This window comes from Protopterus annectens, chromosome 7.part0 (assembly GCF_019279795.1).
Source record: "Protopterus annectens isolate FY-2018-M chromosome 7.part0, PAN1.0, whole genome shotgun sequence".
NCBI classification, from domain to species: Eukaryota; Metazoa; Chordata; order Ceratodontiformes; family Protopteridae; genus Protopterus; species Protopterus annectens.
In genome coordinates, this window is record NC_056739.1 from 907,529,046 (window position 1) to 907,555,171 (window position 26,126).

Here is a 26,126-nt window from a genome sequence, read left to right on the forward strand (position 1 = left end):
TTAAGCAGGTCCAACACACAAGTTCACAAATCTTCTCAGAGATATATTTTTGGATAATCTCCATTGGTGAGATATTCTTGCCTCCCCTGTGAACAGACAATGTCCTCTATTCTGTTCCAGTATCCCGAGTCCTCTGACTTTGAAAGTGGATGCCCTGTCTTTTCCTAGTAAGGTGATGTTTCTGTTTGCCTTTCCTCCCCTTCCTCTGTTACCATGTGTCCTGCACAAGATCAGACAGGACTCTTCCAAAATATTGCTAATGACTCCCATTTTCCCCAAACAGCATTGGTTCCCTCTTCTTTCTCAGTTGGCCTGGGGCAATCACCACAAGTTACCTCACTGGGTGGACCTTCTCACACAAGACAGGGGGTCTCTTATCCATCCTCATTTGTCCACTCTTTAGCTGACACTGTGGGTGATAGGGTTCTAATCCCTTTTATGCTGCTCTTTTCTGAGGATGTGCTTTGGGTCCTGCAGGATTCCAGGAACCCCACTACCAGAAAATTGTATTTGTCCAAATGGAAAATATTTTCTGTTTGATGCCTCTCTTGCCATCAGGATCCCCCTATCCATGGAGGTTCCTCTGATTCTTTCATATTTGTGTGATCTGCTCCATGTTGGATTGACATGTTCTTCATAGGGTTGCCACCTTTTCAAATGGCCAAAGTGGGACATTTTCGGTACAAACATCAGATTTTACAGGCCGACACACACACGGTCAGTACAAAGGGTAGAACTTAACTTTTTTGCCTAAATAAAAGCTTATTCTTGTAGCATTTTAGTTGCTTATTCTATTTCTTATAACATTTAGGTATTTTAGATACAGAATAACTGTTTTATGCAACTATTACATAAAATATAGGAAATAATTATGTCCTACAATCTCAGGACATTTGCCATTTTTAATATTTTTTGTCAGGACACAACTGCCCAAAGAGGGACTGTCCCTCGCAAAGTGGGACAGGTGGTAACTCTAGTTCTTCAGTTAAAGCTCACCTGCCTGTAATTTCTGCCTGTCTGCCCCTGACTCCTCCTCTGGCCTTGAGATTTGAGTTCAAGCAATTTCTTAAAGGCATCCTTCGTATCAGGCCTCCCAAGAAACCTATTCTGCCTTCCTGGGACATCTGTGTTATTCTTGAAAATTTGACTCAGGCTCCCTTTGAACTTGGTGCTTCAGCTTCATTACAACATTACTTGAAAGACAGAGAAGACTGTTCTTCCTTTGGCTAAGAGGGTGTCTCAACTTCAGGCTCTTTCAGGATCTAAGTTTTCCATAGAAACAGGGTTTCTCTTTGTACTAACCCTTCTTTTATGCTCAAAGCGGTCAGTCAGTTCTTAGTCGGTCTATTCATTTGCTTTCCTTTTTTCCTTCTCTGCAGTCTGCCAGTGAGAAGCTTCTCCACACCTTGGATTTCCATAGACAGCTCAGATATTATTTTGATAAAACTAAAGTTATTTGCAAATCTGAACAGCCTTTTGTTTCCTTTCATCCCAGGTCTTTGGGTTTAGTTGTTTCTAAGCAGAATATCCCTTCCTGGACCCATTTTTTGTTATTATTTTCATGGTAAATATCTTTCCTCATCAGTAAAGACCCATTCTACCAAGGTTGTTGCAACACAAGGGGCTTGATGCCAGTTCCATCCTTGAAGCTGCTGCTTGGTCCTCTCTTCATATCTTCACTATGCATTATATGTTGGATGTTATTTCCAGGGTTAAATCTGGCTTTGACAGGCCTGTCCTGCATGGATTTCTGCAGGGCTCTTCAGTGCCTTCCTTCTCCTAAGTTTCCTCTTGAGTTTTTGTGCTCTTCCTTCAGTAAAAACTACTGCAACAGTGATATGGAAGGATATAGTACAGTTGTGTAAAATATACCTTAACAATAGATGTCCTTTTCCTCACGGTTGCAGTATTTGCTGTCTCCCTCCTGCCCCGTCTGCTCTAGTCTGTTCTTTCTTGGCCGAGGGGCTATTCTCCCTTTACTCTTTCTAGATGCACACGTTCTTCCTTATCCCTAGGGACATTCTATTCCTCATGGAGCTTTTCAGTTCAGAGAGTATGCGTCCATACGTCACCTTTATGCCTTGTGCGGGCAGCGTATGTGTGACATATGGTGCCTATAAGTGCTAAAGGCTTTGGTGTACTGGCTGGATGTTGGGCTATCCTTGGCAGGAGAACCCTTCAGTTAGGAATACTGCAACAGTAAAGAGAAGGACATCTACTGTTATGGCAAGATTTTATACAACTGTACTTTCTGTCCCTATACTTCTCAGTTGTTCCTAAATTACATTGTAATGGTATAAGTGACCTCATACTCACCATTTGTTAAGCATTTTTACCCCCATGGTGCCTCTCCTAGCTGGAAATGAGTCCATTCATACCTCCTTGGTAGTCCCAGACCCACAGAAGAAGGAGATGTTGCTTGTGTCCTCAGTGGCATCCTGCCATTGAGGATATTTGAATAGCCTAACCCCACCTCCTGGGCAAAAGGACAAGCTACCCACATGAGAGTGGAGAACAACAATGCCCTCTCTTGCAAATATATGCACCCTTGTGCTTAGTAATGAGAGTTTCCATCTTATGGTAGCTTAGTGGACCAAAAGCCCTCCCATAGGATACCTACACAATGCTGCGTTTTTCTCTGCCCTCCTCTCCCTCCCAAGATACACACCCATCCCCCCATTAGCTCCATGAATTAGTGTAACGACTAACCGAAGTCGGGTCACCTGGGATGTAGCCAGAGCTTTATTATTTTATGCCACCAAAGCTGACTATTTGCTAAGACTTAATGTTAATGAATGTTTAGAGTAGCCAGTATGTATCTTATAAATTTAGGCTGCTTGCATGTCTTTGTTATGGCAGCCTTTAGACAGCATATTAGTATCTTGTTATAATAACACCTTTTCTTAGCTAACTTATTGCTTATTAATACTGTTATAATTTTTCAACTGTTTCTTTGTAATACTATTCTCTGTGATCTGTTTATTGTATAACTTCTATTGCTTCCTCTAAGCACTCCACTGGAAATGCTTACCGCCCAAAGGAGCATTGTAGATAGCACTAACTAGTAAGTTATTATTGCTCGTAAGTCCTGCTCACCATGATTTTAAGGTCATTTACTTGAAAGTCCTATTGATACCTTAACCACCCATCTAAGAACCTTTACTCAGAAACAGTTATATTGTTCACTGGGATATGTGTTCACATACAGATGCCTAAACCTACAGTGACACGAGTCTGGTTGCTGCATAGTTTTGGAGGGAGGGCTTTCCCCAGAAATGTAACAGTGCTGGAGTTGGATATATTAAGTAATTGGGTACATCCCCTGAATCGAGATGTGGGGGCTTACTCCACACATAAAAGACAGTTTCTGAATTTAGATTAAATGTTTTTGATTACAGTTATGGCTGCGTACATTGACTGAAATTGTATTTAGCTAAATTCCTTTTGAAAAATAAGCTTGTACCACTTCTGCTTAGCCAGAAAATGGACCTTTTACAGATTCTTAAGGTGTGGTTAACATCTTTTATGCTGAACTTTTTTTCTTACGTGACTCTTGTCTTGCTGAATTTTATGTTCTTTTGGCGAAGACTGTCTATATCCACTTTTAACCATCATTCATCCAACTTGTGTTATTTAATTTTATTTGTTGAATATTTTAATCATGTTTTATTGTTCTTAGTTTTAGATGTTTAAACTGTGTGAAGCACCTTGGGCTATGAAACTGCACATCATAAGTAACGATTCTTTGAATGTCTAGCATTCTCAGATGGTGGTAGTGAAAATCAGTGCTAGTTAGTTCACATCTTATTACCTTAAAGATCATGTGCCAAGCAGCGAAATGAAATCCAGAGCCTGCATTCCGTTCCATCTTTATAGTGAAGTTCGCTGATAGCTAGTAGCTGTTCCATTTTTGTTTTTCACACAAAATAATTTTATGTGAAAAACAAAACTTAAAAAGTAAATGTACCACTACAGTCAATGCTGTCCCGTTTTCCTGTTGTGCGGAGCCAATGTTCTCCCCTTTCCTGCTCTATAGCTGTGATGGGCATAACTTAGTGGTGTCCTGCCAGGTCAGAAGTTTCAAGTTTCAGCTTTCAACTAGCACAGGAAAAATGTAGAAATAGAAAAAAACTGTTTACTATCAAAATGTTGAAAGTAAAAAAAAAAATGTATTCACTTGATCTACATCTACAACACAAGTTTTTACAGTTTTGCAGGGGGTAAGCCTCTCTGCATCCCCCATGTGGGGGGCTGCTCCTCGCACCCCCCGCAAATTATATATTCCAACTCAGAGATCGCACTACAGTGAGGAAAAGGGTAAATTCACCAGTCCCCACTGTATTGCAATCTATCAGAATGTTGAATGCACATTAGCAAATGTGTACTACAGTTTGCATTCGACCATCCCAGTTTTGTATAAGTGTCATTCCACATTTTGATAGTAAACTGAAAAAAAATAGTATTAATGTTGCTGAAATAGTTATTTCCCTTCATGAAGAGGAACTACCAGTAAATTGTAGGGGAACTGGAAGTGTATGGTTATTGTTATTTATTTGTTTGTTTACTTATTTAATGATTTTTTTAAACAGTGTGAAGGAAGTGATAGTAGTTATGAGACTGGGTAGAGCGTTCCAGATTTTGGATACATAATTAGAAAAGAGGGCATCCCCTGCTGTATTATTAGAGTTAGTTACTCAGAGAATAAATGTGTTACTGGAGCAAAAAGTTCTGTTATTGGTGTGGAGGTGAAGTAGGGTTTGTAATGCAGGTTTTTTTTTCTGGTTGATACAGAATTGTATGGGCCAGGGAGAGTTGGTTGTAATGGAAGAGTTGAGGAAGTTCCAACCAGTTGAGCTGTTTCAAGGATGAGCAGTAGTGAGCTCTAAATGGGGAGTCAGAGGTGAATCTAGTGATTTTGTTGCAGCAGGAGTCAAGCTTAACTAGGTCTGCTTTTCTAAGGATGGTAAGACTAGGTGAGACATAAAGGAGGGTAGAAATAAGGTGAGTGTGGGCTGTGGTAGCTTTTGTTTGTCTATAGAGTATACCTATTTTTTTTGTGGACTTTCTTGATGGTCTGGGTAATGTGAATATCAAATCTTAGATTGTTATCAATCTCTATGCCCAGGAGTTTGATGTGCTCTGTGGGAGAGATAGTAATTTTGTTACTGGACATGGTATAAAAGGTGATAGTTGATGAGGTGGACCTAGTGGGCTTAAAGAGCAGAAGTTTGGTTTTAGCAGGGTTTGAATGAGTTGGATATCGGATAGCCATGTTTCGATAGATAGGAAAGATTCTTGAGTTAATGTGTGAAGTTCCTGTAGTGAGGAAGCTGTACAAATTACATTGAATCATCTGCGTATTGGATGACAGATGCATTGGAGGCATGGAGCTTATTGTTATAGAGGGTGAAAAACAGAGGGCCTAAAATGGAACCCTGGGGAACACCAAGAGTGACTTGAAGAAGGAGGGAGAGTTCTTGTTTCCACAGAACTGCTTGCTGACGGACGGCTAAATAGCTTTGGAACCAGGCTATGGAAGGATGAGAGAGTCCTAATTTGGATAGTTCATTGATAAGAATGTCATGTCTAACCATATCAAAGGCCTTTGATAGGTCAAGAAAGATGGCAGAAACAAATTTACCATTGTTTTTATGAGAGCTTACTGTATTGGAGAAGGACAATAGGGTAGTGGTGATACGATGGAAGGGTTGATAGCCATGCTGGGTGTTTGGCAGGAACTTGTGTGTGTGCTAGTAGTCTTATCATTTTGTGCTAGTAGTCTTATCATTTGCAAGTGTGTGCACTTTTCAAAGATTTTTGCTAAAGGGGATAGAATTGCTATAGGTCAGTACTTTGTAAGTTCTGTGGAGTTACCTCCTTTATGTAGGGGGATTATGTGAGATATTTTCCAGATTTCAGGGACAATGGCTTCTGAAAGGGATCTATTAATTAGAATGGCTATAGGGTAGGCCACTGCGTCGGCAGCAGTTTTTAGGAATTCCCCTGGTAATTTGTCAGCACCCAGAGTAGCAGTTTTAATTTTTTTGAGGTAATTTTTTATCCTATCTATAGAGACAGGCTGGAATTGGAAGGAGCTGTTCTTTATGTGAGTAATGATGGGTTCAGGCAAGGGGGGGTGTTGATTTTTCTGTGGGTTGGCTAAGGTCAATATTGTTTCATTAAAGAATTTATTAAATTGAGTGGCACTGCTGAGTTATTTACTAAGGTGGGAGAGGGAGGACCAGTTTTTCCTGGTAGTAGTAATTTGTTAATGTGTGCCCAAAAATTTTGAGGGTGATTTTGGTGCTTGATTTGAAGGCTGTAGTAGTAGTAGTTAATCTTGTCAAGTTTTACTAGTTTCTTAGCTTTATTCTTTATTAAGCTCCTGATATTTTTGTTTTGCAGCTGGGGACTTAACAGTATTCCATTGATCCCATGCTTTATCTCTGGCTTTAAGGAGGAATTTGGTTTATTTGGTAAGCCATGGAGTGCGATTAGATCTGGTTCTTATAGTTCTGGGAGGGGCATGAAGATCTGGTACATTTAAAAAGGTGGTATTAAAGTAAGTAACTGCCTCATTTAGTTCCACGTATTTCAGGGGTGCCCAATTGCAATGTTTTAGTTCTACAGCAAAATTGATGCGGTTAAAGTTCTTTTTGCTTCTAATGAAATGGTAGACAGTACCTTTGGGATTATGGTTATGTTGTCAAAGAAGGAAGGTTGGCAGATGGTCGCTTACACCATTGGGGAGACAACCTGCAAGAGAGGGGTGGCTAGGTTTATTAGTTAGAATGCAGTCAAGGATTGATTCCCTGTTAGTTATCTTGTCAATTCTTGTTGGTGTTTGGATGGCTTGGGTAAAGCCATGGAGGTTAATATGATTTGTTGAGGTGGAAGAGTTACAGGATAGCCAATCTATAGTAAAATCACCCAGAATGATGGTTTCATTTTGGAGAGATAAACAGGAACAATACAGCAGGTTTTCTAGAGTGGGTATATTGTTGCCAGGGGTATATAGCATCCAGTTATGTTTATTAGTTTTGTGGAGTTGAGTTTCATTTGGGTGAACAATATTTCTGCATTGTCAGCTGAGGGATATTTTATACTTAATGCCTGCACTGTGAGGTGATTCTGAAATAGTATAGCAATGCCACCACCTTTTTTTTTATCCTTTCTGTCCTTCCTTAAAATATTGTATCCTGGAGGAATAATTTCATTGTCGTTGATATGTGGCTTTAGCCAAGTCTCAATTATAGCCACTATATCTGGCAAGTATAGTGAGAGACAGGCGTGTAGGTCGTGGATTTTATTGGAGATAATTCCACAGTTTATATTTAGAAACAGTAGGTCAGTTGTTTTCCTAGGAAGTTGATTTAAGCTATTGAAGCTTAAGCTTTAAGCTTAATGAATACAGTTATAGTCATTAAATGTTATCCATGTACAGATGTCTGATGTTTGTGTTTTTAATGTTTTAATGCCTGTCACAAGGTTACCACCGCTGGCATTGTTTCAGCTGAAAGCATCCCTGACCTTACATGATCACAGTGCTAAGCATGGTGACATAGGTCAAAGGAGGCTTACACCAATGTACATCTAAGCAAATGTCCAAGAGGGATAGTGCATGGAAAAGCAGGAAAAAAATAACTCACTTTCTCTCTTTCAAACCTATTGGGAACTCTGCAACATAACCAAAAAACAGGTCATCCTCGATAAGAAAGTTTTACCAAAAGCCACTGAATAACCCATGTCCAACCCCCAAAAATTCTGGAATTCTGTAAACCAACTGCTACATCCAGGTAATCCTTCATCACCTAACCCCTTGCCCCAACAGCTCCTCCCTTGAAACAGCCACTTTTTCTTTATTGAAACCATCCAAAAGCTAACCAAACAAGACAATATCTCCCCCTGTACCTCCACAACTTCCCTCTCTACTTACTTCTCACTTACACCCTTTCCTACTAATTACAACCATGTTCACCATCAGCTGATAAGCTACCTCCCTTATTTCTTAAACGTGCCGCCAATTCAGTTGCTTACCCCATCTCCATACTTATAAATGGATCCAGCCAAGAAAATACAGTCCCTGATATTTGGAAAAAATATATATGTTTTACCACTTCACAAAGGTGGCAATTCCACTGTTCCCTTAAATTTCAGACCTGTTGTCATACTGTCTCCTCTCTCTAAAATGCTGGAAAAGTGTATTCACAAACAGCTCCTCAATCATCTGTTACATGAAAATCTCCTAATCTCCATCCATTATCCAGCATGGATTTTGCCCTCAACATAGCACATCTACTGCACTAATATCTTTCACACATACTATCGCCAAAGCTTGGGATGAAAATAAATTAGTCTCCTGTTTATTTCTCGACCACTCCAAGGCCTTTGATATTGTTTCCCATCCTCTACTGTTATCCAAACTCACTAACCTCAACCTCTCAAGCTCCACTATAAAATGGTTCAGTAGCTACCTCCCAAATAGATTTCAATCCGTCAATTGGCTATCATCCTTTTTTCCCTTCCTAACTGTAAAAACTGGGGTTCCACAAGTCTACATTCTTGGTCCCCTTCTTTTCAACATCTTTACTAACACCCTCTACACCTCATGCTCCCTCTCTACTGTAATTCAGTGTGCTGATGACTCAACCTTTATCTCCTGTTGTGACAATTTTGACAAATTACACACCATCACTCAACACTCTGTCGATAAATAGCTGACATAAAACAAGCTTCTGCTTAACCCTAAGAAAACCAAACTCCTCCTCTTCTATGAAAAACATTTGAACTTCAAAAATTCAATTATACTGTCACACCCCTAAACAACACTACAATCACTGTTGAAACTCACACGAAACTTCTTGGTGTGACAATAGATGATCAAGTCAAATTCAACCTCCATGTTCAACAAAGCATTAAAAAACACAAGAAATTAGGACTACTATATAGACACAAAACATTCCTATCAGAGAAATCCAAACCCACCATTGCTCAGGCTTTCCTGTTCTCCACTCTATCCTATGGTGCCTCTATCCTCACCAACCTTCAATCCAACCTCATATCTAAACTGGAGCTCACATACAACAAGTTGCTAGATTTGCTGCTAATATGCCCAGTACCTAACTCATTTCGTTCTTAACTGCTCCACCTCTTGCTTTGCTCTCTCCACCCTAATATCTTATTATACACCAAATTGAGCTCTTCGAAGCTCACAACAGAACCTTTTTGAGGTGTACATGCCAAAGAAAAATATTGGCAAACTCCTTAGCACACGTTTGGAACAAATTACCCCCATGCATACTTTCCATTACCAGCACTAACTTCTTCAAAAAAAGAGCTAAAATCCCACTTGCTAAACTCATTGTCTTGCCTGTGCCATGATTCCAGCTAAACCCCCTGCTAATCTATCTGCCAACTCCCTCCATCTCCTTTATACACTAAACCATTACTGCTCTCCCACTTTCTTTATTGCTCGGGAGTCTTTTCTCTCACTGTACAACATTGCTGGTTACTACTTTGTATATCTTTTTTTGTCTGTACTCACCTTTACACTGAAGAATATCATTGCTTACTATTTTTGTGTATGCTATTTTTGATGTATTCACCTTTACTATACGTAGTAATAGAAAATACTCTCTAAAATGATATCTGTTCATAATTTAATTTTATTGTTTACCCCTTTTTTACTAAATTGTATACTGTAATGTTTGAGTAACGTTGGAGCTTTTCTCCTTGGGCCTGTGCTAAAAAAGGGCTTTCAGCCAAGTCAGACTAACCTGGTCAACAAATATGAAAATAAATAAGTAATACATAAACAGCAGGATTTTATGGAGGAAATATTTTTAAATGGCCTGCACATGGTGGCAGCTTTTTTGACATGAACATAGCATCAGCAAATATACAAATAAGCACCAGTGCAACAGCTGGACCAGATAAGGCTTTTTGATTATACATGATCTTTAAATATTCTCATTCCATCTAAGGTATGGTAAGGACCATGTCCAAATAATAGACTATTTACCAAGCAGTGTAGGCACAGTGATGTTTCTGTAACTGTGACATAGCCAGCATGCTGCTTGGTTTAAGACTTCTTATCCAGTGTCTTTACTTTCTAGCATATTCTGAAATGCTCCATGACACATTAGAAAAGTATCATTAGTGTCTTTCACTCTTACCTACTCCCCATAATACATAACTATAAATAAAAATGACAGAGTAACCCAGCATCAGCAGTATGGGTGATTTATAATAGTAAATTTAATAGTTTGATAATCTGTAAAAGTTTTATTTTTAGTTAGCATCTAAGGCAGTTATTTAGTACACCAGAAATGTCATTAAATGATACATCTATCTCATTCTCATTGTTGATTCATCCTATCCAGAAAGCTTTGTTAATAATGATTCCAGTTTTCCATCCCTGTTTTGACATTGTAAACTGCTTCTTTGGAAAAAAATGTAGCATACTCTTGTATCTGTAAATGTGTATAAGTGTTTTAGCATATCCTTGGATCTGTAAATATGTTTTGTTTCTTATGTGATCCTGTTCATCCTGGATGTGCCTGCAAGTGGTCCATTGAGATCAATGCACTACCCCAGTAAACAAACATAAATAAACAAATAAATAAAATAAAAACATCTGTTAGATGTAGAACTGTATCAACGGAATGTTCTATCTGCAGGTCTGATGCTGGTGGGGATGGGTGTTATCCATCAGTTCGACAGGAAGACCCTAGAATTGATGACTACTGCAATGACGGATACTCAGGTGAACAGGAATATTACAGCGGTGATGAATATTATGAAAGAGACAGTTTGCTTTCAGGAAAAAGGTAACAAACAGTAACATGTTCATGTTGTTCTACAACAGCTTTATATGCATATTATACCTGCTAGCAAATATAGGTACTGTGCTTTATTACAGCTGCAGGCTCATTGGGTTTCCTTATCTTAAACACACCACTTGATTTAAGATAATTCATACTGAAATAGTCCTACAACAAAACATGCTGATAAGAAATCTCTCCTTTATGGTATGACTTTACACTTACTGTAGCTCATCACATTAGGAGGCATGTGGCAGTATCTTTCTTAATAAGATATACTGCTCTCACACCTGACTTTATTTTGGAAGATAAGTACTACTTTAGTTTCAATGAGATTTTGTTTGTTAAAAGTATTTATAGCTTCACTGATGTCTTAATCATTTAAGAGAGCAGTACTGTTAGAAAGGTACCATTTCCTACAGATTTTATTTTGTTTACTTGTGCACTTGTCTGTATTTCTGACTTAATGTCTTATGTTTTTTGTAGTTGAAGCTGAGGTTTTAACATGTCTTGAACTGTCAGGTATAGATTCACTTCAGATATAAAATAGCTTATCTATACTTTTTCTACACTTTTTTCCAGCACCCCCAATGCATGCCAGCCACCTGCCCCCCCCACCAAGTGTGTGCTAGGCACCTGGACCTTTCCTAACTCTGATCTTGGTCATTCATTCTCCTTTTCCAGGGTGACTGCTGATCGTGAAGGTGGCCATCTTTCAGGCAGCCATCCAGGGATCTTGTTTTCCATTTTCTGTCCCTAATCCCACCCCTGGAGGCTGACTTTTACACTTATTGACTTGATGAGCCTTTCTTTGCAAGTTTTCATGCTCCTACACACATGAGATTCGCACTACAGCATGAATTTGGGCATGGCAGAGCCAGTAGCACCTCACTGGTTCATGTTCTGTATGCTGTAATGCCTATCCCCTCCTGTAAGTGCAAGCATTACAGCAGGGTAGTATTCAACCTTTTTTCCTGACCTTTGTACTGTACATTGACTTAATATACTTGCTGCCACTTTTTAAAACAACTTACCTTTACTGTCTTTCATTTGACACTGATCAGACCTTATAGTCATAAAGTCCAGAAACAGCTCTGTATGTCTTCTTTAACAAAAGTTTTAGACTGGACATAATTTGAAACATGACTCACATACAAACATGTACTATGGTGCTTCTCTTACTATAAATATATAGTACAGGGTCCTCCAGTTTGCACTCGCACTCTTACTTTAAAGTGTAAACTACAAATCTGCACCCTTCTTTAGTCTGTTTATATGTAGACATACTCTCAGTATTGAGCATGGTGAATTATTCTTATTTTTTAACCTTCCCATCATCTGTTGTAAAATTAAGAATCCATCCCTTCAGTTTCTGTCAAAGTTTACATTTGCCTTGCCCAGTCTTTAAACTTAATATTTCATATATTCTCATTCTGTTTTTCCATCTATTGTGTAAGCAAGAATCAGTCCCTTCCTAATTTCTATAAAAGATCATCTTAGCCTTACTTAGTCTTTAAACTTAATATTTCATATATTCTCATTCTGTCTTGTAACACACCTTATTGGTAATTATTTTATTAAATCACTTACTATGTCTTGTTATCATATATATAGATATACATGCACCCACAAACACACACATGCACACACATATGTATATATGCATACACACACACACACACACACACACACACACACACACACACACACTTCTAACATGTAATTCAACCAGAACTGCTTCCCCTTTTCTATTTTTTAGAGTAATGTATGACTTAAACTGGTGCTTCCTTTGTACCTTCCTATATTTCCTATATCTTCATTCGTGCAGTTCAGTTCACTGCCTGGCCTATTGCCAAATGACAACCTTAGCTGGTGCAAATTAGATATACCAGTCTTTCATTTCCATTTTCAGTAATCATTCACTTGAATAATATATTCATATCTAGTATTGTGTTTGCACAGTGTAGTCAGAGATTTCACTGATCAATCATATTACTTTACTAAATAAAAAGTTTTTGCCTCATCTTTTACCCTTTTGATGCTAGTGATCTTCTTTATTCCTTGAAGCTCCACTCCTAGGAGATAACCATTTGTCTAAATTTAACCATACACATTCACTCAGATTAATAAAATTTCTTTTTTTGAAAAATATCAGACTTCTTCCCAGTCTATCTCACTACCCTGCTTCTTCAATCATATTGAGCAAATCAAGTCATTCACAAATCAACCACTGTCATTGCTTATTCCTTAAAAGGCTAATTATACTGAAATTATTCAGTTAAACATTTACAGCCTTCCATCATCATCAAAAGTATAAATCAACTTGGCATGGCTAACATAAAGAGTTATGAGATTCAGACATCATCTTAATCCATGTTTGTTTTCATTATCTGTACAGTGCCTCCTCAGGACATGACTCCCATAGAACTCTTTCCTAGTAACTTAACCAACTTAAAGTAATCTAATTTACCTCCTCTCAACCCTAGTATACTAAAACACTTTATCTTGAAAAATATTTTTTTCTGTTTATATATTTATAAACATATAGGCAACATGTTTTATCCTTGTTATCATAATTGTGATCCTAACATTCCAACTCATCCCTGTTTCATAGTAAAGACTACCTACAACAGCCAGTTGTTTATATAGTGGGTCTCATTTGAACAGCCATGTTGTGCATGCCTTCCAACATATCTCTTATTAATATTTCCCTAGACCATTGTATAAAGTTTCTACAACTTACAAATTTGCTGTTGACCACTGTATAACAATTTGTAGCTAACTATACTATGGCTCATAACTGTACTATGAGCTACTACTACCCAGAGCTCATATGCTGAAATGACTAAAGCTGGAGGTGAGATCTGATTCCTCATGTAAAGGGCAGGAATGTACTTGTTGCACTTATAAGATGCCTAGTGATGTATGCAGGTAACATGCTATTTTATAAGTTTTACTGTACCTTTTTCTGTTTGGTTTAAAAAAAAAAGCTGTTTTGTGTGTGTGTGTGTGTGTGTGTGTGTGTGTGCGTGTTTATACAGTCACCTGACTGTTACTTCATCGTTAGTTAGTTAGTGTTTCTGGTATCTGATTTAATGTTGTCCTCTGCTTTTCCTTCATGTGCTGTTGTTTTATAGGTTTTCCATCTAGGCTTTTGGTGAAGTGTTACCTTCTAAAAATGATTGGAGGTAATTCTGTGGGAATTAAACTGCTGCCATATTTTGAAAGTAGGCATTTTTGACCGAATTTCTAGCTAACCTTGTATGGTTCTTTTGTATTCTTTGCTGAGTGTTGAGCGCGTCTCCATGCAGCACTGTACAACTCTGTAGTACATAGATGTAGACTTTTCCAGTGATAGAAACAAATCTTTTCATTCTTACACCCACTGATATACTGTAGCTGTAACCATGCAATGTCTGTTAATTAGATTCATGCCCAGTGTTGTCTTAGATAGCTGGGAACTCTTCTTATTCAACTTTCTTTATTGTTTTGCCCTCTTAGACTACAAACATGAGCCATTTTAAATAAATTCTTAAACCCCATTCCTGACATATTACTTATGCCTTTTACATTATGCCACACTTCTGTAATGACAGAAGTATATTATTTCCAGTAAACTACTAACTACTGAATTCTTGGACTAAAAGGGAAGGTCAGCCAACTTGTTCACCCTCAGTTACCAGCCTCATAGCACTTGGTTTAGTCAGGCAGTGTAACAATTATCTGATGCTCACAGACAATGAATTATTGCTTAGCTTGTTACTGTCTGTGTGGGATGCAATTAAACGAACTGGAGACTTCCCTCTCACAAACAAGCAACCTGTGAGGAACGCACACAACCACTACATTCCACACAAATGCATAGTAAATAGTCATATAGAAATGCAATTAAAAAGTCCCTGCTTATTTTCACTAGCACTGTAAAGGGTCACCAGGTCATTAACCACTCCAAAACTAGTGCATCTAAGCACCCTTCTACCAAAAGTGTATTAGTGATTCCTTTGTCAGACACACTGACTCATCTTTTACAAGCCTGGAGAAAGAGAGGGTAATAATGAGATGTTAATCATTCCCACTACTGTAGCCTTTAACACCCAAGACACACCAACTAGCCACATTCCAAAAGTTCTAGCTCCTATCCATACTTCTAGTCCGACTGCTGATTGGTCAGCCCTCTGGAGGAAAAATAAGCAGATTGGAACACCTTCAGTGCTTTCTTACTACCTCGTGAAGAAGATGTTCAGAGGCTTCACAAGAGCAGCAGCTGTCCTTCAGCTCCTTTCTGACAAATAAGTCACCTTTGGGGAATCTTTCCACACAGAAATTGTTAGTTATATTTGTATTTAAAAAAAGGTTCAATTTACTTTTATTGAATTTTAACAGTTATGTCCCTTTAACAAAACATAGTATTTTTCTAATATTGGAAGGGGCGTGTCAGGGGCCACTGTTTTTAGCTTTGGTTAATTTTGAAGCTAATTTCATGACAAAATATACTACTTGTGTAAATGTATTTTGTTTTAAAGTAAATTTTAGAGTGGGAAAGTGTTTCAGTTGGGCAGCAAAGACTACAGGTTATGCAGTGCTTATGTTCAGCCTTTGACGACTTACCTGCCATTTTTTCTGTCAGACTAAATTTTTATTTAGACAGGTTTCTGACAGGAATTTAGTGCGCTTGATAATCAAACAAGTACAGATAAAATGTAGGCACTGGATACCAACCGTTCACTTCACAGAGCCTTTATTAAAGCACAAAAGCGACCAAAACATAAACGCTGTACACACACTGTTCCATGTTTTCGTCCTGTAACTTCATCAGATGAGCGTACTAAATCACAAAACCAATTTAAATATCTTAAATCTCCGTAAGTAACCAATGTGGTTTAACTTCCTATTAGTTATACAGTTTTAGTAGTTAAAATCCCCTAACTGAAAACAATAACAAATAAATTAATACATATTGGTGTGTTTAAAATCAATTTTAAAAACAATTGTAATATAATTCATATTAAAAACAATAAATTACTTTAATACTTTAAGAATGAATGAATAATAAATGATAAATATACACTGTTGATAAAACTTCATACAAATATATGGTGTAAGGGCACCATCTAGTGGACAATGTTGAAACCATTATTTCGGTCCATCTAAAATACCATAAAGTATATCAAGTGTATGCACTGAATAATAGAATACCATTATTAAAAATATTAAAATTATTACATGCTGGGTTGTACAATAAAACTTGATTAAATAAGTGTGTACTATAGATGATTGATGTTAAATAATATTGGATGTCTCATAATTTGGCCGACCTAAGCTTCAGTACTGGCATTAGGGAAACAGTGTCGATTAGACCTGGGTGTCTACTGGCCTCTAAAAGTACCGGCCAGCAAGGCTCCCTGTAGTCTAACCTAGTTTCCCAGGGGCCTCCTGTTGGATCCATAGGCTCTATTTCTATAACAAAAAAACAAAATTCAGCCCCTGTACATGTGTGAGTGTGTTTAAACAAACCGTTGTTATCATACATTCTCCTAATGTCATACAAATGTCCATACACTCTGTGCTTGAATTTCCTTTCCGTTTTTCCCACATAGAATAAATCACATATTTTACACAAAACTAAATATATAATCCCTTTTGTGTTACAATTGGCATACCCATTTATACTAATATTCTTATTCCTAGATTTCAAGTGTACCATATCACCTGTCACAGTATTTGAACATTGGGCACAACCCCCACATTTAAATGTACCTCTCCTGTTAAATAGCCTCCATTTCTATTGTAAGGTGTACCTCTCGCTAACAAATTTTTAATATTACTACCCTTACGGTATATACATTTAAATGTTTTATCAAAAATAGGATTCAAGTCAGATATTTTTGCAAATTTGTTCCATTCATTCTCAATTATTTTCCTCACTAATCCTGCTTCCCCATCATACGTAATAGTGAGTGCAGAATAGCATGTGTTATTTCCATTACTTACATCCAAGTTTGCTTTTAAATGAATATAGTTGTTTTTCCCAAGTAGTGGGGCAAACTTTGTTTTCTATGCTGTTAGTACTTCCTTGTATATTTCAGTCAACATTTCACTAGGATAACCTCTGTCCAACAATAATTTCCTCAAAAAATCAATGCTCAGTTTGAAAATCATTGTCGTCAGAGGTCATCCTGCTCGCACACACCAACTTTCCCTTTACTACCCTTCTTTTTTGATGGGGGGGATGGGTACTAGTGTAGTGTAGGTATGAAATAGAAAAAGTCTTTTTCTTGAATATTTTAGTTCTAAAGCCCTTATTGTCTTTTTGTATGTTGACATCCAAGTAGTTCATCTCTACACAGTTAAATTCATAGGTGAACTTTAAAAAATTGGTGGTTCCAGTTAAATAGTCTAAAAATTCTTTAAACATATTCTCTGTGCTGACCCAGAAAAGACATATATCTTCTAAAAAAAATGTCCGTAACATTTCCAATATTGTCTAAACTCAGAATTAAGTACATCATTGTTTTCCCACTATGAAAGGATGATGTTGGCATATGTAGGTGTGCAATGTGCACCCATTGCTACACCTCTGAGTTGTCTATAGTACTCTACTTCAAAAAATATAAAATTATTCTTCAAAACTAAAGCCATTAAAATTAAAACTGTCCAAAATTCATTAAAGGCGATATCTCTAAAATCAGCTAAAGACTCCTCAAACCACCTTAAACCAATATCATGTGGTATACATGTAAATAGGTAAACCACATTTAGAGTAATGAAACATAGGTTGTCAGAATACAGTGTATCATTCAAACGTCTTAAGAAGTCCCAGGAATCATTTAAAATGTTATCATTTCTCAAAACCAATCTTTTTACTTTATGATCAATATATTTAGATAAAGGTGCAGTAACGGACCCCTCTGTAGAAACAATAGGTCTTAGAGGGGGATTTATAGGATTCTTGTGCACCTTCGGAATACCTAAAATAGATGGGACTCTAGGTCTTTCTACATGCAAAAAATTATACGTTTCCCTGTCCATAAGGCCTTCCAGTGACAAATCATTAAACATACTGATATTTTCCTATAATTTAGTGTGCTTCTTGTGCATACAGTATTGTAGGGACTCTTTATGTATGTGAAGGTGTGAGTGTGCTGCTTGTGCAGAATATCAGATGACTTACCTTCTGACTGATTAATTCCAGCAAACCTTCCTGCATACTTACCATCCTACTCATTCACAGCATGGATACTTTTTCCACTCCTGCTGGTCAGATTTCTGTAGTTCCTAGAAAAAAAAATTACCAAAGAGCCCTTGCAACTCAGGGGGCTCTAACTTCACCTCAGTCACTGGTGAATAACTCTGCAGTGGCAAGCAGTCATTCCTCAAACCACTCACTCACCTTACTGGCTTCCTCTAAAGTAGTCCTTTCAACCACCATATACTGGAGGTCAGCCACAATCTCTTTGGATGTTCCAGGGTACAAACCGGGCATGAGAGAACCATTTTTCCTGGGGAATGCTGCTCGATGTGTCCAGGGAAAAGATTTCCTGAAGGGGCAGAAGTACCTTCTCTGAGTCGGTCATCAGGAATAACTGTAAAGAAAAAAACAAAAGATTCAACATTGTTCATCAGAAGATGTGGTGTCTATTAGAAAAGATTATTTTCTTACCTTTGTGAAAAAATGGTTACAGAAATCCTGGTGCTCAGAATACAGTACCTGTAAATCAGGTCAGTAGAAGTATTCCTGATGGAGACCTAGGTTCATAGGTTCAGATGATTTTGACTTAGGCTTTTTTCTCTTACAGATTCTCAAGCTCAAGTTTTAATTCAGAGGAAAATTGGTCCTTACAACTTACTCTGGAAGAATTTTCCTTTTCTCAGACTATAGCCAGATAAATGAGTTGTTTTATGGGAACAAATGGATGTTCCCCATGAACTGAGAACCGAGGAGATATTATGATATGTTACAAGTGGATATACCTCATTCTGTGTGTATTCCTCCACTAGTGCCAGTCTTAGAGGATGTATTTAATGTCTGTAACACCCCCAGTTTACAACCTTCAGTCCCAAAAAAGCAGATGTACCTTGTAAAGTATTTCAAACTAGCAAGCATTTATTTTCTCACCTTGGGTCTGACCTTTCAGCCATTTCCTCACCTTGGCCAGTAAGGAACAGGCTCTTGATATCCTCTAACCCTTCCCCTGAGGACAAGGGTGGGAAGATATCAGACAGATTTGAAAGAGAATTTTTTTTATTCTTCTTCTTTGGCATATAGAATTCTTAACTATCAATCCCACATGTGGAAGTTAGTTTTTTTTTGTGTGTGTGTGCAGTTTGAGAGACTTGGCTACCATATCTTCCCCCTGAAGGTAGCGCCTATCTCAATTTTATTGTTCCTATCTTTTCTCTAGTATCTAAACATGCCTCAAGGAGTGTGTATGATTGTGTAGACACTGTGTCTAGGGCCACTGCTTCTGCTACAGTTTTGAGGAGGTACGCCAGGGTGCGAAATCTAAAGTATTTTGATAAGGTAAAGTCTAAAGTTCTGAATTCAGCTTAACATAAGGAGATTTTATTTTGCCCAGAGGTCCTCAAACAACTTGATGAGAGAGGAATTTTTTTTTGTGGAGTTTCTAGGATTTTCTACCCCTCGTTTACAAATCCTCAAGATCCTCTTTTACGCCTAAGAAATGAAACAAACAAGCCCTGCCTTCTTACAGACAGAGAAATAAAAAGTGATGTCTGGAAGGAAAGAAGGATCTTTTCCTAAAAAGGAGCAGTCTACAACCTCATATTGACTATACAAGCATTCTTTCCCCCACCCCTCTCCCAAAAATCTGACTCAGCAACTGGCTGTTTACATTCCACTTTGGCAACAGATTGTGGCAGACTCTTGGGTGTTAAAAGGAGTTCATTTGGGATACAGTTGATGCTGAATACAAATACCTCCTTTCAATGGAATTCTTCCCCAAGCCTCCAAAGCAAACAATATTTTCCTTAGGTTCTTCATCACTTACTCACCTTAGAAGTCATAAAACCAGTGACATTAAATCAAAGGGCAAAGGCTTCTATTCCAGAATGTTTCTAGCACCAAAGAAAGACTCTTTTTGGGGGCCAAACCTAGATCTTTCTTTTCTAACTCTGTATGTGAAATTTCCAAAAATTCAAGATGATGACCCTTCAGAGTCTGTTACCTCATATTTCCCAAAGAAGCTTAATGGTAACTTTAGATCTAAAAGCTACATAACATCATATCTTATAGCCAAAGGCTTTAGGAATTTTCTCAGATTTTTTGTGTCTGGGTCAAATTATAAGTTTTCTGCATTACCCTTTGGTTTAGCAGCTACTGCAAGTGCAATTACAAAGTGTCTGCCTCCAGTCATAGCTCATTACAGAATTAATGGTATTCACATATTTTCTTATTTAGAAAACATCTTTGCAGAGTATTTTCCCAGATGTCAAAAGTTATTACTATGGGTTTCATCTTTTTGACCAATGAGGAGTTCCAGATAAATATTCAGAAGTCTTCCTTGATCCCATCATATAGGACTTTACTATAGACACCCTGCAGCAAATGACTTTTTGACACAAGAGAAGCTGGATTTTTGTCTGGAAACATTCCTAATCTTCTTAACCCAGTCTCAGACTTCATCCTGAGAGTATCTCAGGATTCCGAGGTACATGGTATCTACAATTCTCATGATTTATTTTCCAGGTTACACATGGAAAGATTCAGCGGTTTCTAAAAACACACAAGGACCTAACATTTTCATCCTTTGGAATTTCATATTCCAGTCTTGGGCTGTGCAAAAAAAGCAATTGCATTGGTGGAGAGTGCAAATCCAGGTCTCCCCATTCTCCTCTACCACCAGGTCAGTCTGTAACTATGGCTGCAACAGATTTTGTTGTGGGGACAGTTTCAATGGGAGTAAAGGTGGAAGGCCTGTGGGATTCCTCAGACAGACCAAATCACATAAATGTCAAAGAGATGTGGGCCGTGATCCAAGCCTTAAAATCTGCTCATCATTTGTGGTCCCCAGAACCTCTCCAAGTGATTACTGACAACACCACAGTTATGTGGTACATCAACAAGCAAAGGGGGTACAAGGTCATTCCCTGTATGCAGCCTGGCATTGATGGCTTGGGAAGTAGTTCTTCAGCACTCATTAAAACTCCAGGTATCCTGCATTCTGTCAGAGAAACACATAGTGGCAGATATTTTGTGTAGGACCAGGGCAGACCCCCATAAATGAAAATTTAATGAGGGGGTCTTCCAGGAATTGATCCATTTGTAGGGTGCGTCTCAAGCAGATCTGTGTGGCTCCTTTCAAAACAGACAACTAAACAAATTCTGGTACAGGACTCCTTGCAAGCAGACCTGAAAAACAGATACATTTTCATTCCCATGGACAGGAATGTTTCTTTATGTATTTCCAAGCTTTCCATTGATATCCAGGGTAATTCTAAAGATTCAGAGGGACTCTCCCAAGATCATTGTGGCGACCCCTCCTCCTTTTGGCACAGCAGCATTGGTTCTCCCTTTTTACGGAATTGGTCAGGGGCAATTACCACAAGCTTCCTTACAAAATGAACCTACTCACACACAACAGGGAAGTTTGATACACCCCCAGTCTCAAAATATATTCATCTAACTGCTTTGATGATTCATTACTAATTGCTTTTAGGCACCTGTTTTCAGAGGATGTGCAGTAGGTACTAAATAAGGCAAGAAAGCCTGCTATTAGAAAGTCTTATATTGTGTAGTGGAAAGATTTTCTAGTTAATGCCTAGCCAATAACCAGGACTGTATAAAGGGTTATGTACCACTGGTACTCAAATATTTGTGAAAGTTACTAGCTTCTAGCCTGTCATACTCCTCTATCAAGGTACATCTTGCAGCTATTTTAGCATGTCTGCCCATGGATTCTTCACCTTCTTCTATGTTTTGGTTAAACATATTCTTAAAAGAGTTTTATACCTGTGACTTCCCCTTAAATAGGTTGCTCCTTCCTGGGATCTTAACTGTGTCCTAGAAAAGTTAACCATGTCTCCACTGAACTTGTACATCGAGCATTTATTTTATTTATATTTTATTTATTTATTTATTTTACATTTGTTAACCGGGCTGGTCTAACTGGATACATATCCGTTTTCAGTAGAGGCCCGAGGAGAAAAGCTCCAATACACAATAGAAGTACATATTTAAATTGCAAGATTCAAAGTATTGTTACAACAAGAGAATACAGCTTACATATGCAGGAATGAAATTTTACATAGATGTTATATAAGACTAAAGGACAGACAGGAAATTATACACAGAACATTGATTTCGTTAAAGATACTGAAAAATAGACTGAAATCAGAGATTTTCCTTATTACTAAAAGGAAAGAGAAATTTTAGAGATCTGCAATTAGGGAAATGGGCTAGGGAAGTGGACCTAGAAGTAATGAGATATGTAGTTAGTCAGGTTCTCGACATGGGCATGTCCATTGTGTGGAGAGATATTCTTTAAGGTTAGCTTTGAAATGATAGAGCGAAGAAGTAAGTCTAAGGTTGTTTGGCAGGGAGTTCCACTGCTTGCCAATGGAATTTGCATAAAGGGCATCCCCACCTGAGTTTTTTGCTTTATTTAAGGTTCATTGCATGGAAAACTGTTATTCTCATTTCTCTGACGTCTGCAAGAAGCGTATCTGAGGTGCAAATTCTCATGGTGGGTGAACCCTATCTGGTCTTCCATATGGATAAGGTTTCATTAAGAACAAATCCTTTATTCATGCCTAAAGTGGTTTCAGAGTTCACTATGAATCAATCCATCAATCTCCCAATGTTCTACCCAGGTTCTCAGAACCAAGGAGAAAGGATTCTACATTCTTTGAATGTACATATGCAGCCCAGGTGCTATCTTGACAGAACAAAGTCCTTGTGAAAAGTTGATCATCTGTTTATTTCCTGTGTTGGGATGAAGAAAGGGCAACCCATGTCACAGGAGACTATTTCCATATGGTCGTCCTTGGCTCTTTCCTTCTGTTATGCCCACAGTGATAAACCAGTTCCAGACAGTATCATAGATGGTATACTGGAAATGAGTGGACTGTAAAGTTATTCTTGAGGCAGCTACATGGTCAAATGTACATAGCTTTACAAGGCATTCCAAACTGAATTCCTTTTCTAGATCAAGGATTGCCTTTGCTGGAACCATTCTCCAGGGGTTCCTGTATCCATACTTTTCTTTCTCCCAGGGTGGATAGGCTTTGATAATCAACCCCTTTAGGCTAAAAGGCTACTGCAGCAGTGGGAATGATGAACATAGTACTGTTGTGTAAGTTGCACTTACCTTTAACAGTAGATGTTTGAATCCCTCACTGCTGCAGTAGCTTCACCCACCCTCTGTCCCCCTATTTTTGTATATAGTTTACTGCTGGGATATAAATTTGTTGGTTATTTCTTGATCTTATAGCCCAAATGAATACAGTACTTACATTTTTGGGCAAGAAATTCCTAAGGATTTTCCATTCTGCTGATTTTCCTTCCACAGGGCTGACCTATCAGCAGGCAGAATGGGAGTTTGAAAGGGAGCTAGAGCTTTTGAAGGTGGCCAGTTGTACGGTCTTGAGCAAGACAGAACCCATACAGCCTTAAAGGCTGCAGCAACAGTGAGGAATTTGAACTTCTGCTTTTATGGGTAAGTACAACTTGTACAAATTTACTTTGCCTTTAAGGAACCAAGATTTCTGACATATTGAGTGCCCTAAAGATCCTTAAGCCAAACAAATTTGTGAGTGCAAATGAACTGGCACTTAAAACCCCGGGAATATGCAGAGAGGGAGATGACAGAAATCCACATGCATGTCACAAATGTAAATAAGACTCTGGTTTTGATAACAATCCTTCTTTCCCCCGGGAATGATGCCAGAGTACAGGGAAAAGGTGGTTAACTTCAACAACTGGCTGCATAGTTGGTGTCATTCTAGGGGAATCCTGTATGTGTCAACATGGGAAGAGATGCTACACATTTGCTTTTCAAGGGATGGCTTGTACCTTTCTTTCCAGGGCTTCCACATGCTGACTAAAGCCTTTGCTGCCTCCATAGTACCTTTTTTTAGGCAGAGTCCAGCTATTGGGTTTCCCAGTTTGACAAAAGAAACATATGAAGCACCAGGTCATAACAAGGTAGCTCTGCTCAGTGCCAGGACTCTGTATAACAGTTGTCTGATCTTGAGGCCCTGTTGCATTTAGAGCACAGATAAGTGTGTGTGTGTGTGTGTGTGTGTGTGTGTGTGTGTGTGTTATTACAGAAACTTTTGAAAAGTGAAGAAACCACTCCTTCCATACTACTATTTTGCACTTATCACACATTTCTGCTAGTGGTAACCGTGATGGAGTATCCACATTTGCTGAAGACCACATCAGTTCTAGGTAGATACCTAGAGACTCAAAACTTGAAATGACTGAGATCCAAATCACACTAAATAGGACCAACTATTAGATCTTATCATGTTACAAGACTCCCTCTATGCATCCAGAAAACCATGTTTGATTCCTAGTACAGTGGACAAAGTTTGTTTTAGTAGGAAGTCCATTATCCTGAGAGACATTAACTATCCAGTGATAAACTAGGATACCTGTACCTCAGCTGTTGGTTATGTCCCAAAAATTCCTTGAGTTCCTAAATTAAAAACTCTCTGGAACAAATTTTCAATATTTCCAGTAAATGGCAAAATATGCTGTTTTTAATACCTTTATTGAATTATCACTTAAGATGTAGGCAAACATACATTCATATAAAAGAAAACAAACCATGTTAACAGTTACAAACATTATGCATCACATACATGCCTTTATACAATTATCATAAATCCAGGATTATATAAATTGCATAGATCCTGCCTTTCCTTAAAGCACACTCCTCCTACAAAATATTATTCTGCATATATTTTTCCCACAATTTCCACTTTTTTGTTTGTAGTTTGCTCCTACCCTTTTCTAAAGATACTTGCAATTCTTTTATCTCTTTTACAATATTCACTACTACAAGTACACTTGGTTGTCTATTTTCTGGTAATGTTCTAGATTCAGCTAAAAACTGTACCAGAACAGGCCTTTCACTTAGCATTCTCCTATTCCTTTCTTTTTGCCTATACTCAATCTATTTTTTTTTTTTTTTGCCTGTATACGATCCTGGATACGGAAGGCAGTCTCTAGCCTGCAGTCCAAATGTCTTCTTGGCCTCTTCTCATTCTCTTAACTTTCCATCTCTTATTTGCTCCACATACCTTGGTTCCTTTGCCAGTTTTCTCCAGTAAATTCCAACTCCCTCTTGCCTGTTCCCTGCACCCCTAATTTTAGTCATCAGTATCAGCTGAATCTCCTTTCTTCATTCTTGCATTGGCTTACTTCTTAGAATACTTACTGCTACTTTATGAATATAAAATTCTGTATTGCTGTTGTTATTGTCCTTAAGAATCTACATCCAAAATCCCACTCTGTCATTATTTCATTTATTTCCCCTGGTTTGTCCTGATCATCCCTTTCCACTTTGAATTATAGCTTCCTGCTTATGACATATACATGAGCCTTAATTGTTTAGCTCAAAATATTCCTTCAAATATAGTAATCCTAAACCACCTTGTTTTATTGGAAGGATCATCTTATCCGACATGACCCTTGCCCTCTCCCTCTCCCAGATAAAATCCTTGGGTTTCCAAGATGACTGAACACTGATCCACAGCTTAATTTCATCTCTACAGTATGAAAAAAGAAACTGATAGATAAAAGTTAGTAATTCTGCCTGTTTTAGTAAAATTCAGTTACTGACTAGTAAGTACACTATCTGAATGCCAGCAAAAAAGAAACTTAGAGAGTCTGAAAGAAAATCAACTAGAAAAGGTGAAGAGAAAACACTGACTGGAAAGAATCCTGCAGCTGTTCATCAAAAAGTAGTTCAAGCTCCAGCTTTGGTAAAAGAGATGGCTTTCCAGTAATTCAGAGGAACGAAAATGTGCTCAGAAATTTTTAAAATAAATGAAACATTGAAGGAGTATATCAAGTCAAATAACAAAAGGCTGGAATATGGAAGAAGCTTTAAACAGGTATTCAGAAAAACTGATAAAACTGCAACAATCAGAGGATGAAGTGAGGAAAGGGCTGGCTGAGTATGAGACAGCTCTAGAAGAGCTGTCTCAAAAAATTGTAGCATTAGCAAACAGTGCAGGCAGAGAAAACTTGAGAGTTTGTGCTGTACCAGAGAAGCTGGAAGGAATAGACTGTATTAATTTTATAAAAGCACAAATAGGTAACTGGACTGGTATTCC

The 26,126-nt window shown here is 38.0% G+C and overlaps 1 protein-coding gene across 1 annotated transcript in view; it reads left to right on the top strand.

Annotated features, from left to right (window-relative positions):
• The window catches only part of CACNA1D (calcium voltage-gated channel subunit alpha1 D), a 5,051,180-nt gene that overhangs the window by 4,741,971 nt on the left and 283,083 nt on the right, over window positions 1–26,126 (top strand). The window contains exon 42 of the mRNA XM_044077483.1: window positions 10,680–10,829. Within this exon, the coding sequence (XP_043933418.1) occupies window positions 10,680–10,829 (150 nt within the window). The remainder of the gene's footprint in view (window positions 1–10,679; window positions 10,830–26,126) is intronic.